The sequence below is a fragment of the Xiphophorus maculatus genome, chromosome 1 (genome assembly GCF_002775205.1).
Source record: "Xiphophorus maculatus strain JP 163 A chromosome 1, X_maculatus-5.0-male, whole genome shotgun sequence".
Lineage (NCBI taxonomy): Eukaryota > Metazoa > Chordata > Actinopteri > Cyprinodontiformes > Poeciliidae > Xiphophorus > Xiphophorus maculatus.
The window spans coordinates 10,543,165-10,557,606 of record NC_036443.1 but is presented as its reverse complement, the minus strand read 5'-3'; the positions used below and the strand labels follow the sequence as shown (position 1 = coordinate 10,557,606).

General features: G+C 40.3%; 2 protein-coding genes across 2 annotated transcripts; both read left to right on the top strand.

The window, feature by feature from the left end:
* Positions 1-765: 765 nt before the first annotated feature.
* Positions 766-5,137, top strand: LOC102237349 (taste receptor type 1 member 1-like). Its single transcript, XM_005800091.1, has 6 exons — positions 766-950; positions 1,205-1,502; positions 1,635-2,357; positions 3,341-3,547; positions 3,880-4,000; positions 4,209-5,137. The coding sequence occupies exons 1-6, from the start codon at positions 766-768 to the stop codon at positions 5,135-5,137; spliced, it is 2,463 nt and encodes an 820-aa protein (XP_005800148.1).
* Positions 5,138-12,929: 7,792 nt separating this feature from the next.
* On the top strand, positions 12,930-14,057 carry LOC102228708 (transcription factor HES-4). The gene is made up of 4 exons (XM_005800143.2): positions 12,930-13,027; positions 13,120-13,215; positions 13,309-13,390; positions 13,483-14,057. The coding sequence occupies exons 1-4, from the start codon at positions 12,980-12,982 to the stop codon at positions 13,986-13,988; spliced, it is 732 nt and encodes a 243-aa protein (XP_005800200.1). The 5' UTR covers positions 12,930-12,979; the 3' UTR covers positions 13,989-14,057.
* The last annotated feature ends 385 nt before the right edge of the window (positions 14,058-14,442 follow it).

Below are 14,442 nucleotides of genomic sequence, written 5' to 3'. Positions count from 1 at the left end.
CAGAAGAACATTTTCATTAAGTGGTATGTTGCATTTAAGTATTGTGTATAAGTATGTCAGTCCTGACTTAACTAAATGAAACAATATTGAATCATGTAGCAGTATGTACTAACATTGCAACTGGCCTGATTTTCTGAATAATCATAAATGAAAAAATAAAACCGTGTAAAGATTCAGGAAAAAATCAGTCTGGAGCTATCAAATATTTCTGGTAAACTTTCTTAACACACTCAACGTTTTCAAACCCTAACCCTGCAATACCCATAGTGTTTATATTAAGTCTTTTGGCCATTTCTTTTTTATATACAACAGCAAGCCAAGCTCTACCTTTTAATTTATATTCATGTAATGTCCAACAGACAGCACTGGATGTCAGTATTTAATAAATGATACAGTGGATCTGAAATCCACTGACCATCTAGGATGAAAACAGGCTTCAATGCTATCAAATCAGTAAAGGAAATGTTCTTTGTCAATATAAAGACTTATACATTTGCTGCTGAACATTTTCACTGCTTTATAACCTGACTGAATCATTAAACTTGCTTGTTGTTGCTTGATGTTAAATGTCCAGCATGATTCTTTTGCATACTGATTTGTAAGAACTCCTTCAACCATGTACCGGCCTGCGTTAGTCAGATGTCAAGTATTTTCTCATGCGTGGAGAGGAATGACAGCGGCTTGACCGACACCAGTTTATCACAGCAAACTATAAACAGAGCTAATTCTCACTGTAGCCCACAGCAGACGAGGAGGGCTGCCAAAATGAAACACCTTCTTCTTGCTGCTGTGTTTCTGTTTGAAACTTTTTTGCATGCTTCAACTCGAAGCACCGCTCCATCCTCAGAGTTTCGTCTGGATGGGAATTTTTTGATAGGTGGACTCTTTGATATTCATTTCGCCTGGGGCCCTGGTCGCCATCTCCGACCAGAAGCTCTGGACTGCTCGACGTGAGTTAAGTTACGACAATGATTCACGAGGGAAAATAACGAAAGAATGATGCAGCATTTTAAAATTGGCTTATGATATAAATATACTCTCTCAATGTGACTAAAGTACGTGTTGGACTAACTACACAGACAATACATTTATTGACAAAGATAACTTGAATAAATACAAATTGCAGTTTGAAAGTGATGATTTAAATATATAATTTTCTGGAGCAATTACAGTTTGTCCTGATACTTTGCCTTCTTGTCCTCAGTCAGTGTTTCAGTATCTCAAGTTATCGGAGGTTTCAGTTGATGAGATTCACGGTAGAAGAAATTAACAACTCCACCAGCCTGCTTCCAAACGTGACTCTGGGCTACGAGATGTTTGACCATTGCTCAGACACGCTAAGCTTCCCAGGGATTTTAAAACTCATCTCAGTGAATGATCAGATCCAACCTTGGGCTGAGCCAAACACAAAACTGTCCAAGGTGATAGCAGTGGTTGGTCCTTTCACAAGCACTCAATCCCTCACTGTAGCCCCGCTTTTTATGGTGGATCTCATTCCTATGGTAAGTACTGAATCACCATCTCTATATAGGCCAAGTTATCATCACAATATCAGGTGTATTGGGCTAAGATTAAAATGTCACTGTGTTTTTCGACTGGTGAAGCTGAATTTTTCTGTAACTCTTCTTTGGCAGGTAAATTATGGATCCTCAACTTCTATTTTTTCAAAGAAAGCAAAATTCCCGTCATTCCTACGAACAGTGCATACCAACAGCGATGTTATAGAGGTGATTGTTACCATTCTGAAGCACTTTCAGTGGCGCTGGGTCGCTTTCCTTTACACTGCCGATGATTATGGCAGCGACGGCCTTGACTTATTCGTGAAGCGGATCAGGGACACTGACATCTGCATTGCGTACACCAAAGACCTCAACGCTGACATTAATTTTTCTAGGTTGTTCAAACACATTGAGCTGCTGAGGATACATGTAATCATTGTCTTCACAGCGGAAGTGGCTGCCAAAGTTCTCATCAAGTCAGCTATCCACTTTAACGTCACCGACAAAGTTTGGATAGCAAATGATGCATGGTCTCTGAATAAACAACTGCCTAAGATGGAAGAAATACGAAACATTGGAACTGTGCTTGGTGTGGCCCAGCCGATAGTGACAGTTCCTGGTTTTGGTGATTTCATCCATTCTGCTAAGGGCCAGAGCGAGTGTGGCTACGCTGGGCAGCAGATGTGTGGCAATCAGGTTTTCAACTGCAGTGACTGGAGTGCACAAACTATCCTAGAGGCAGACCCGTCCTTCTCTTTTCCTGTTTATTCTGCTGTTTATGCGATCGCTCATGCACTGCACAAGACCTTACAGTGCGAAGAAGAGGGGTGTAGTAATATCACAGTGTATCCAAACATGGTAAGGATGTGATCATTCATTTCAGCAATTTACGTTTAGTTGTACCTTTAAACATAGTCATACGACTCAGCTTATTGGTTGTTGGAACTGGATATTAACCCAAGTTTTACAATCTACTATTTTATAAATCTCATGTGCAAACAGGATACTGACGGGGTCAAGGGTCATACTTTCACTGTCTGTGGGTGAAACACCATTTTTATTTACAGTCATTGTGAGACAGTTATAATAAAAGTTGTTGCAAAACTGAAGCCTGCTGTAATAAATTTTCAAAGAGATAATTTGCTGCCAAAAATTATCAAATGATCCATAGATCAACAGCAGATCTCCAAAACCGTTAGAAATGAAACTAAAGTGGTTGGAATGACCTAGTCAAAGCCCACTATGTTGTGTTGGCACCTTGACAGAGCTGAGGACCAGACAATGCATCCAGATCAGAAAAATAAACTGTGTAAGAGACAAATGTGTTCATAATTAAATGAAAGTGTTACATGTTTAATTCGCTCACACATTGTTTCTGTATTTGGTATGTTCTGGTTCAGTGTGTTCTGTCATTTAGCTGAAGCTCTTATAACACGCTTAGAACATTTAGTTAACCTAAAGGGAGTTTAGGAAATTATTATATTTCGTTATTTTGTAATATCCTCATGAAAGCACCGGAATAAATATGTGGATTGTTGGGAAATTTTTTGTTTTATTTTGTTTTTTGCAAGGTTTCAAAAAGTATTGCTCAAAAATTATTAATTTTTTCAGTCAAATTTATCCCCTCATTTAATAAATGTGGAATTTTTAAGGTATCTTTTAATACCTGTGTGATAAAGAAAAACTGTTAAAAAGATAGTAGTCTGGTGCATGAATCTTGTACATATTCCAGTGAATCATTTAAAAACTTTTTCATGACTTTGATATGTAGTTGGAGAAAAAATACATTAATTAAGTACAAATTTGGAAATATTCATTTGACTATTGTTTATCCATTTTAGGTTCTAGCAGCGCTCCAGAAGTCCAATTTCACTCTGCTAAACCACACCATTCAGTTTGATGAAAATGGTGACCTCAAGTTTGGACTCTATTTCCTCGTTTTCTGGAACCGTACTGGTGATGCACAGAAGTTTGGATTTTATCAATTTTATCCAACAGCTAATTTCTACATCAACAGCACCGAAATCATCTGGTACACGAATAAAGAAGTAAGCTCTCTCTTGTTTGGGATGGATGGATGGATGGATGGATGGATGGATGGATGGATGGATGGATGGATGGATGGATGGATGGATGGATGGATGGATGGATGGATGGTAAAAGCAGTAATATGTGAGAATCAAGTTTTTCAATAAGTCAGCTAAACATTAACTAGCGTATTCACTGGAAGCTAAATAAACTTGCTGAATAGAGTGAAGATTGTTCTAATTATTATTCTCAGATGCCACCTTAAAAGGTAAACTAAACATTTTGACAAAAAAAAATGCTGTATGAAAGTTGCGTGTGCTCATTTTTTGTCTGTTTGCTGTTCCTTAAACAGGTTCCCACGTCTCTTTGCACCCCAGAGTGTCCAGACGGATATGCAAGAAAGCAAACTTACATCCACAGATGCTGCTTTACCTGTGAAATCTGTCCAAATGAAACATACATCAATGTTACAGGTACATACAAGGATGTGGAATTACTGAGTTATTATTATTATTTGGTTTTTAACATTTCGGTTGTTTTCAATAAACATATGTCAGTTATAACCGCAATGCAAGAAAATCATCGATGATGAAAAAGATTTTATACCAGCTATCACTTCTCAACTGTGTCAGAGTTATTTTATTAAAGGCGATTTTAATTTGTTCATGTCTCAATTTTTAGAGGATCCGTACAACTGCATCAGCTGTAAGGAGACAGAGTGGTCTGATGAAGGAAGTACATCATGCAACCTGCGGCTGGTGGAGTACATACAGTTCACAGACATGGGGGCGGTGCTGATCATGGTTGGAGCCGGCACCTTAGTGGGCCTCAGTGGCGCTATATCTGTTCTCTTCGCCTTCAACTACAACACGCCTGTTGTCAGATCTGCTGGAGGACCGATGTGCTTCCTGATTTTAGGCTGCCTCACTCTGTGCAGTATCAGTGTGTTCTTTTACTTCGACAAACCCACAAGTGCTTCGTGCATCTTAAGATACTTGCCCTTCTTATTGTTCTTCACAGTTTGTCTGGCATGTTTTGTTGTGCGCTCTTTTCAGATTGTTTGTATTTTCAAAATAGCTGCCAAGTTCCCCAAACTCCAAAGATGGTGGACTAAATATCACGGCCAATGGCTGCTCGTCACTGGCGCATTCACAGCTCAGGCCCTGCTACTTATTGTTAGCTTTTCCTACGATTCTCCCAGCCCTTACAACGAAACGTCGTGGAACCACGACCGAATTGTGCTTTTCTGTTCTCTGAATCTAGAAGCAACCTCGTTTTCTTTCGTTTTACTCGGCCTTTTGAGCTGCCTTTGCTTCATTTTCTCCTACATGGGAAAAGACCTTCCGAAGAATTACAACGAAGCCAAAGCCATAACCTTCTGCCTGCTGCTGCTGATCCTCACCTGGATCTTGTTTGTTACCATTTATATGCTCTACCACGGAAAGTTCATCCAGTCTCTGAACGCTCTCGCAGTGCTCTGCAGCCTCTACTCGTTCTTGTTGTGGTATTTTCTGCCAAAATGTTACATCATTATTTTTCAGTCCCACAAAAACACACCGCAGTACTTTCAGTGTCTCATACAGAACTACACCAAAACAATCAGCAAGTAGACGTTCTCATTAAGTGTCACAGCGCCAGTCACATCTGTACATGAATGAATCAAAGCAACACTTCAGGTATGTTTGAGAAATCAGTGAATCTGACTAAATTCAACATGACAAATTGCAAAGTCAACTTTCTTTTAATGTATGTTTGATATATACAGTATGTTTTTACAACTGAAGGTGACATAGTTACTCTATTGTGCTATGAAATGGCACTGTTTAGTAACGTTTATGTTGCTTAATACCAGAACTTAAAACGAGTTGGACAATCATTTTTATTTTTATATTGTTGAGACTGATTTTTATTGTAACCACATGAGGGCGCCACTTTAATGCAGCAGGCTAAACAACCATCCTTCCGTGTGTCTGCCAGTTGATTTTCTTGTTTTGTTTACGAAAATAAAGTCCAATAATAGATGCATTATTTTACATCTATAGTTATTTATTTGGAGCCATATTACAACAAATTCCACCTCAGGGTACTTTACAAGACAAACTGGTCAAATTCATCTTTAGAGTCCAAATCAATATTTTTTTGCTCATTCCAGTTAATTTCTTTACAATTCAGTCATTTAGTCAGGTTCACTTACACACAATTTTGCCTTGATTATAGCAGAGAACAATCAAAGATTAATGATATAATGTTCAGTGGTGAAAAGTTCTGTCTGAGGAAGCCCATTCAATCTGTTAAAACCTTTAAATATTTCATCCTGAGAAATCATGAGGTGACTATGGAAACCAATATTTTGCTGCCAGATAGTATAAGCATTTGGTAGAGCCAGTAGCAGCAGCCAAAGCCATCATTAGTGTATATTTGTTGACATTCATTCTATGGTCTGTGTTTTATTATTATTATTCATTATATTTCTAAAACAGGAAACTGTTTCCATTTAAATGGGAGTTGCAGAAACTGCATAACTATAAAATGTAATGAAAATCTAATTAATGTAATTCAGTGCAGGTAAATATTCTGATTTGGCTCAATGCAAATCAGTTGAATTTGCTGCCAATTCACAACAAATGTCATCTTGAGGCATTTGTTGCCTTGATCCCAGGAAATCTAGAGGTATTGATTTGAATTATGCAATCTGGTTGGTCGAGATTCTTCATTTGAAGAAAAAGCCACAGTGCTACACCAACACTTAGGGCTGGGCACCTTAACAAGGATAAATCAGAGGGAACCACTAAGGTCACTTATTTACCAAAGGTCAACATCCACCTTTTCCAGAGTCTGGTCAAAGTTTTATGAGGCTTTCAGGTATTTTAAGGGGTCCCCTATTTAACTTGTGAAAATACCAGTGTGGTGAGTTCTACAGAGGATTCCAATACTGATAATAATAATAATAATAATAATAATAATAATAATAATAATAATAATAATAATAATAATAATAATAATAATAATTTGTTCAGTAATTTATATAAACTATTTTCAGAATATGACTAATAATTATCAATAGGTTATTTAACCTAGAAGAAATTGACTTATGTGTACATCAAACGTCAGTGCCAGCAGGGGGCCCTAAGCAGACGCAAACTCCGCTTGGTGGCCCTTAAATTTTCAGTCAATATGAAGCTGGAGCTCAGAGATAAGCCCCTTCAAACCAAGTCCATTTATCTGTTGTTGTTGTTGTTGTTGTTGTTGTTGTTGTTTTTAATCTCTTGATTTAATTGGTATAAAGATAAACCCTGTGTGCTTCCTGTTGCCAGGTTTACTCAGAACTGGTTTTGAAATAAAGTGCTGAGCTGAGGCAACCTGTGGTTTTTTATTCCCCCCCTTTAAAAAAGTAAAAGCTTCACGCCGAGATGCTCGGTTGGCCTGGGGGTGGAAGAGTTGCCCCTCCAAGTGAAACGGAAGAGGCTTGCCGCAGGGGACTCATGGGGGGCGCAGTCCTGGTGCGTAAATTGCCATTTTGTTGTGGCTTTTCAGCTTCCAGGCAAGAGGGGAAAATGGGAGGACGGACCGTGAAACTAGGAACGAATTGGTAAAAAAAAGTGCCACTTAACATGGCATATGGCACTTTTCCTAGAGAGCGGGACGCTGACACCTACAAATTGACAATTTCATACCAATTTCAGAGTTACTTTAGCCACACACGGTGGTGCCTCGATTAGCAACATTTTAGACTGACACAATCTACAGGGCAATGTTACATGAAGCGGTCAAATGTTTAGTTGGTGACCTTCTTTATTTCATTTCTATCATCTTAGAAAGTCTCTACGCTGTGTAACATTTTGACAACTTACATTGCACAGAGAAAATGCAACTATTTATTGTGCTGTAATTTTAATAATTCTAAATGTTTATGCTTTAATGTAAAAAGCACCTGCAGTATCTAATCTAAGATTTTTAAAAAACGTGTTGGCTTTGAGAACTGCTGCAGCCCCAGATCAGTTATATGTATAATAAATAATGTTGTTCTTCATTTTGTCTTGATTTGTTTTTCTTTTTTTGCGTTTTTGCTGATACAGCACACATTTTTCTTCTAATAGGAAATATAGAGCGAGGAAACTCGCAGGAACGCCCCGCGGCTTTTCACTTGTAGCTTTCTGTTTCCCACTTTTGAGCAGATAAAGGGGAAAGCCCTGGGAAAGGGTCGAGCTGCAATTGGTCCATCCTTTTAGGTCCAAAAAAAAAAAAAACGCACTTTAGGATACCAAAGGCAATTTGCGTTTGGTGATCATAAGAAGGTTTGGCATAAAATAATCTTCTTTTAATTCAACAGACATGGATCAGTAACAACTGACACTGGACAGTTTTGTTACAATGCAATCTGATCTTTTATTATCTTTTTTTAATAGAACTTAACCCCTTAACTGGCGGCGAAAAAGGCAAAGTATTCAAACAATAGATGTGTCTCATGGACGGGATACCGCCAGTTAAGGGGTTAAGTCATGTTTGTTTTACAACATATCTGGCAACCCAGTCATCCTTGTGCATGTCATTTTATTAACTCGTATAGTTCACATTTTTCTACTGAATGCTTAAGTATAAAATATATTTCGGTTTTTTTCTTCTTTTTCTAAGCAAAAGCTAAAAAAAAATAAAAAACATTAAGTATACCAATATTACCATGTATTTTTAAACAATTATGTAATTCTGTGCTCTGAGGCTGATATATTTTGTCCCTGCATTAAATTTCTATAATCATCAAACATCATTGATATGTAAAGTAAACCATCCTGGCTCCAGTAGAGAGCCCTGCGGGATCCCACGATGCCTGAATTTTGTGAAAACTGTGAAACGGGCGTTTGACATTCAAACGCTTTGGTCTCAGTGTATTTTGGTATTTATTTCTATGAACAGCAAATTTAAACTAGACCTATAAAACACATCGCTTTCATAATTATGACACCTGAGTTGCATGCTCATGAAGTGCTGTTCTGCAGCTATACATCATTACAGCCCAAATTCAGAAGACACCGCGCCGTAAAGCTAAAAGACAAAGTAATTTCATCATCGTGTTAAAATCAAACGTTGCTCTTGCGGCTGCCGCCTTACGCGCGACTGAATGCAGTGCACCAAAAACCTGCTCTGGTATTCTCATTCAAATCCTGCTCTGTTCCTTCAGAGTAAATGGCAGATGTTTTGCAATTCAAGACGCATCAATGCCCATGTGCTTCAGTCTTTAACAATGGCGAACTCCTATAGTCAAGCTCTTGTGTCTTTCATTTCAGAGGCCAACAAAGGGCTTCATCCTCCAGCGCAGTTATAAAGTTACTTTGCTGGTCAGTTCATTTCGGCACTTGGGGGAAAAAAACAAAAAAAAACCTTAAGCGATGTTAATGTGCGGCCTCTGCTCCTTTCATGCGCTAACCCCGGCGCACACAGGAGAACAGCGGCCTTTGTGTCGCCACTCCAAAATAAGAAGTCTTTAAATAACCCGGGCAGCAGTCCATAGAAATTCATGACGCTATTTTTTTTTTCTATTTGATGTTTGATCAGAGTTTCGCCAACGCGTCCGTCGCGTGGCTTCTCCTGAAATCCTCCAAATATTTTCTGGGTTTTTTTTCTCCCAGTCCACCTGTTCATGTACCTGCTCTCTCTCTCTCTCTCTCTCTCTCTCTCTCTCTCTCTCTCTCTCTCTCTCTCTCTCTCTCTTTCCCTTATACAGACGCCCCGGTGTGCACAATGAGGATTTGGTCACACCTCGAGTTCAGCTCAATGGAAGGCGGTTCATCGATTTGCTCCGCTCTCCGCGAGCCAAATTATGACCCAAAGTTTGCGTATATTTTACCAGTGTCCTGAAAACATATTATAAGCTAAAACCTTTATAAAATACTTGATGAATAAATATTGTTTAAAGGTTTTTGTTTGTTTGTTTTGCCTTGTTTTTGGAGAACATGAGGCTGCTAATTGATGAGGCCTAAAAATGGCTTCTATTAAATGGACAATGGATTTAAAGGGGAATTTAAAAATGACCATTGTTCTTTTTATTAAAGACATAACTTTGCATGAAACCCGATGTTTTATTGTATGCCAGGTAAGTATTTTCCAGATCTAAATAAATTTAGAGTAAGATGTATAGATTGGGGGGAAATATTTGGACTTCTTGACATTTTCTTCATCCAATTATTCCATCCGTTTATCCATCCGCCCGACCGAAGCGATTTCAAGATGTTTTATTTCATATATGTAGTAAAATACGTTGTCGAGGACGTTTAATGCAAATTCTATGTCGAGGGATAAATATTGCTCTTTGGGTTGGAAAGTCTGCCAACCCCTGGTGTAAAGAGCCACGTTGGTTTCCGCGTGTTTTCTGCTAAAATCTTTGCTTTCGTCTGTTAATGACGGTCGGGGCTTCGCCTGTAGCCATTGACTTGCAGATGCATCGCTTTCTTTTCGGCGGGGAAGCGGTTTATTGCAGTAATTGCATAATTGACGCGCTAATTGTTGTTAACAAGTTCCCCAAACAGTCCAATTATTACTGCGGTTTTGTCGCGTCTCCTCCGGCGGGAATCCATGACAAAGGTCCGGCCGGGTTAATGAATGACCCGCGGCTGAAAAGTGACAGTGGGAGAAGAGGTCCGATCCCTTTTATAAACATACACCTAGCGTGTCATTTAATGGCAACTCACATTATTGTCTCCATTTGACGCGCGCGTTTCTTGCTGCGCTTTTCTTATGGATAGATGTGGCGCAACACCATGTGCAAGAATTGCAAGAGGTTTTTTTTTTCTTAAAGCCTCCTGCAGTCATCAGGGCACGCTTTGGAAACGGTCACTAATAGTAACCCAACACTAATTTAAATTAAAGCGAGTAATCAGAGGTGAAGCCTGTAATTAGGGGTGCAAAAAATATGGGGGGGGGGGGGAGCAAGAGATGCAACAACTGCTTTTATAGGACTGCACGTCAAAATCAACTCTCCACGGTGCTGTGCGGGAGGAAGAAAAAAAACAGGCGTGAAAACGATGATTATGGGCCGCAACGCCGGGACAAAAAGCCACCAGAAAGGCTACTTAGACCAGAGCATCCCGAACAGATTTCATACTGAGTTATAGCGTCACAGCCTTTGCAGGCAATTTCTCGGTTTTTATTCAATTAGGTTTTTTTTGGTTTTTTTAAATGTAATTAAAATAAAGACCGACAGCCCTATGCATCAGTTGGAGTCCAAGCGTTTCTAAAGTGGGATTTGGTTGAAGCTTCGATCTGTCGAGTCCCACATGTAAACAGAAATGTTTGAAATATACAGAAACTCTTAAAAAATCTATTCCTGTTGCATGGAGAGGAACGTCTTTGATCCCATAAACCCCATAAAACGACCTTCTTTCATTTGGCTAAGAAATAAGAAATGGTTTATGATTAAGGGCTAATGTGCAGTTGTGGCTTTGTGTCTCTTTTCAAATATTTAGCAGAGTTAAATAAACAAAACTGAACTCTGCTAAAGTATCACAATGACATTGTGATCCAGCTCTTGTTGACCGCGTTTGTGGAAATTCTTACGTTCACGTCAATAATTTGAATGACTGATATTCAATGCATCCAAATGCAACTTTTACAGTGCAGTCTAGCCGGGAATTAAAGCCAAATCAAAATAAAACGTTCTTCTACAACGTGCTTAAGGCAACTTTCTTTGGTTAGCGCGGCAGTAAAACGTCGATAGTTCTCCTTATGCCCCTCTGAGAACATTGGCAGCACGACTCTAAACTTTGGCGCTGCAAGTGAGACGGTATCTATGAGCTCAGACACACTGAAGTGTTTTCATGCGGTCTTGTGTGGGCGCGCGCACGGAGCGCGTCCTCGAGCCTGAAGTCAGCGCATTGTTTCAAATGGCTCGGCTTTCCCAAGAGTTAACCCCTTTCAGAGAGCAGTGTGGCAAATCGCGAGGCGAGAGTCTAAGGACGAGGGGGCGGCCCGCAATTCTCCTCGGTGCCTCACCGAACCCGCATGCCACGAAGACAAAAAACTGCTGACGCACAAAAGCCAAAGAATCCGAAAAGTCCCAAAGAAATCAGAAAACGTCCGTAAAGTTCACGTTTCACTTTCCAACTTAAGCAGGTGTTGCGTTTGTTTATTTTTCGTCGTTTCTACTGTTGGGTGTAAAGCAAAGGAGTTTGACTGATAACAGCATTCTTCGGATGCAGAAGTTTTGTTTCTTTCTTCTTTTTTTTTTTTTTTCTTTTTTTACAATCAGCGCGCACCAGAAAATCAGAATCTTGTGTGGACATGGTGGGGAATTATCACGGTGCTGCCTTGAACCAGGTGGCCTGAAACTCACACATAAAAGCCTGAATGCAAGAGTCAACACTTCCCTCTCTGCAGCCGCTATGGTTACCTTCATCATTTTTACGCTTCTCTCTCTCTCTCTGTGTGTTTTTTTCTTCTCGCGCCCCCACACGTTGATTTTTGGACGTGTGCAGATAAACATACAGTAGCAGACCGACCTTCAATCTGCCTGCTTGATCTGTAGGCCGCTTTTGTGCCTATTTCATATAAACTCGGGCTTTCTTTACTCGTGTGAGTAAAGCTTGTGCTACTTTTCCATTAGTTTGCACAACCTGATGGATACAATTATCCGCAATTATGCGCAAAAATACCCAGTCTTGCATAAGACGGGAACAGTCATGTGTGCCACAAACATTAATGAAAAACATGAAAGACAGAAGAATGCATTGTTTAGACAAAGTCACAAGAATACCTGTTTGCAGCTTGAAAACGCGTAAAGGCGCGCTGCTTTATCAACAACCTAAGTATTACATGTGCAAAACACTGTTTGTGGTGGAAAACTTAAACGGCACGTGGCCGATCACCCTCACTATAAAATGTGGTGGTGGCACCATCATGCTGTGGGGATGGGTTTTATTTTTCTGCGCGTGAAACGAAAAATAAATAAACAAATAAATCAGTTTCTGGAAGTTCAGCGCTGGGATATCTTGTAGATGTGAATGCAGCACAAAGCCCCACAAATGATTGAATTTGGGAAGCTGAATACAAATGTGAGATCTTCATTGTTAATTTAAAAACGCTTTAATATGAATTCTTTATCTTGAGTGTCATATACAACTCAAACAAAAATACACTCAGAATGTGGAGCGAGAGAAAAAAAAACAATAAAGTTAAATATAGACAATCATTCTTGCTTGATTGTGTCAATAAATTAAGACAGTTTTTAAAATGTTTGCTGTTCTTGTTGTGTTGGTCCGCGGTGGTGGTTGGCTTGTGCTGGTGAATGACGCCATTGATGTTCATTTGAGCAGCAGGAGACAGGCGGGATGGTTTGTATTGACATGGTAAGTGGGTGCGCCTATAAAAAGCTTCCCCGGATTCTCCGCTCAGGGCAGCGGAGAGGGAAAGAAATTCACTTCAAGCAGAGCAAATCAAAAATCTGGACTAAAAAAAAAAAAAGAATGGTGGCAACATCAGAATGTGGTGAAAAGGGCAAATCCGGAAACAAGGTATAGATATAATGAAAGTCGATGGAAGGGGGGCGGGGTGGGACGTAAAGACTCAAGCTGTAGAAATTAACCTGCGCCTGACCTTTCTACAGGTTTCAAAACCTCTCATGGAGAAGAAGCGAAGAGCGCGAATAAATCAGTGTCTGGACGAGTTGAAGTCGCTTCTGGAGAGCTACTACAGCAGCAGTGTGAGTGCGGGCGACATGTCTGGGCTTCTAAAAGATGTAACTTTACCCGAGTGATCCAAACGTGACGATTTCTACCAAACTGTTTTTTCTCAGATTCGAAAGCGCAAGCTGGAGAAAGCCGACATCTTAGAGCTCACGGTGAAACATCTGAGGAGCCTCCAAAAGATTCAGAGCAGTGAGTCGCTGACTTAATCTGGGTTATTAAAGCAGCAAAACGTGTTTCCAGAAATTATTCAGCTCTTCTTTCCACCTCGATATTTGCCGCAGTTTCCGCCGGTGCTTCTGAGCTTCCTGATTACCAGCTGGGCTTCCGGAACTGCCTGGCAAACGTCAACCAGTACCTGCTGCTGGCTGATCACCTGAGCGGCAGTGAGCGCTGGGTGATGTCGCAGCTCTCCAACAAGCTGTGTCGCTCTCGGCGGGGAGGTGAAGCGTCCAGCACCACGGACAGCGACCCGAGCCAACCTGAGGCGGCGGCGGCGGCGGAGGAGGAAGCGGCGGGGAGGCTTCGGCTGCCGAGCGCAAATGGACACGAAGGAGAGAGGAACCCGACCAGATCTGTAATTCCGAAACTCCGAACGGCTCACACGGTTTCCTCTTTAGCCATCGAGGACACGAACAAGTTATTTGACGCCAAACAGACCCGTGTTTTAGCGCAGAAAGCTCCCACGGGAAACATAGAGACGCAAAGCAGCCGTCACAGGAACCCTGAGTGCGCCAGTCCACGGCTTGACGCTGGGAACACGGAGCGCCATGTGTGGCGGCCCTGGTGAAGCCGATTGGAAACTCACTCACTGAATGTTTATGATTGCACTGTAGATTTTCACCACTGTGTTGTTAAGCTCACTTATGTATTATTTTATTAATAAAACTGTCGAAATATTGACTGAGTTGTTCATGTAACTTGGAAATAAGAAGAGAAGGTGATCAAACTTTGACCAAACATAATTTGTTTTTTGTTTATACTGTTTTTAGTTTATCGTGCAAAAACTTTTTTTAAAAAAAGAAAATGACAAAAGACATTTTGAGCCTTTATTAGTCGAGTCGTAAAATCACTTATTTGGAGGTCAGAAAAATCATGAGAATATTTTAAAAAGGTGAACACCAATAAACATAAGCAGCTGTACTCCGTTGTGATCAGGTCCCAGAGTTGTACTTTCCACAGAGCAACACAGCAGCACAAAGTGAAAACTGGATGGTCCAAATTCTGAAAAGAAAGACAAACCG

Bases quoted from the DNA above. Each gene is read 5' to 3' on its own strand.
- LOC102228708 (XM_005800143.2), top strand. From the start codon at position 12,980: ATGGTGGCAACATCAGAATGTGGTGAAAAGGGCAAATCCGGAAACAAG. The intron at 13,028-13,119 runs GTATAGATATAA...ACCTTTCTACAG, and splicing joins AGGGCAAATCCGGAAACAAG to GTTTCAAAACCTCTCATGGA. The intron at 13,391-13,482 runs GTGAGTCGCTGA...TATTTGCCGCAG, and splicing joins CCTCCAAAAGATTCAGAGCA to TTTCCGCCGGTGCTTCTGAG.
- LOC102237349 (XM_005800091.1), top strand. From the start codon at position 766: ATGAAACACCTTCTTCTTGCTGCTGTGTTTCTGTTTGAAACTTTTTTG. The intron at 951-1,204 runs GTGAGTTAAGTT...TCTTGTCCTCAG, and splicing joins GAAGCTCTGGACTGCTCGAC to TCAGTGTTTCAGTATCTCAA. The intron at 3,548-3,879 runs GTAAGCTCTCTC...TTCCTTAAACAG, and splicing joins TCTGGTACACGAATAAAGAA to GTTCCCACGTCTCTTTGCAC.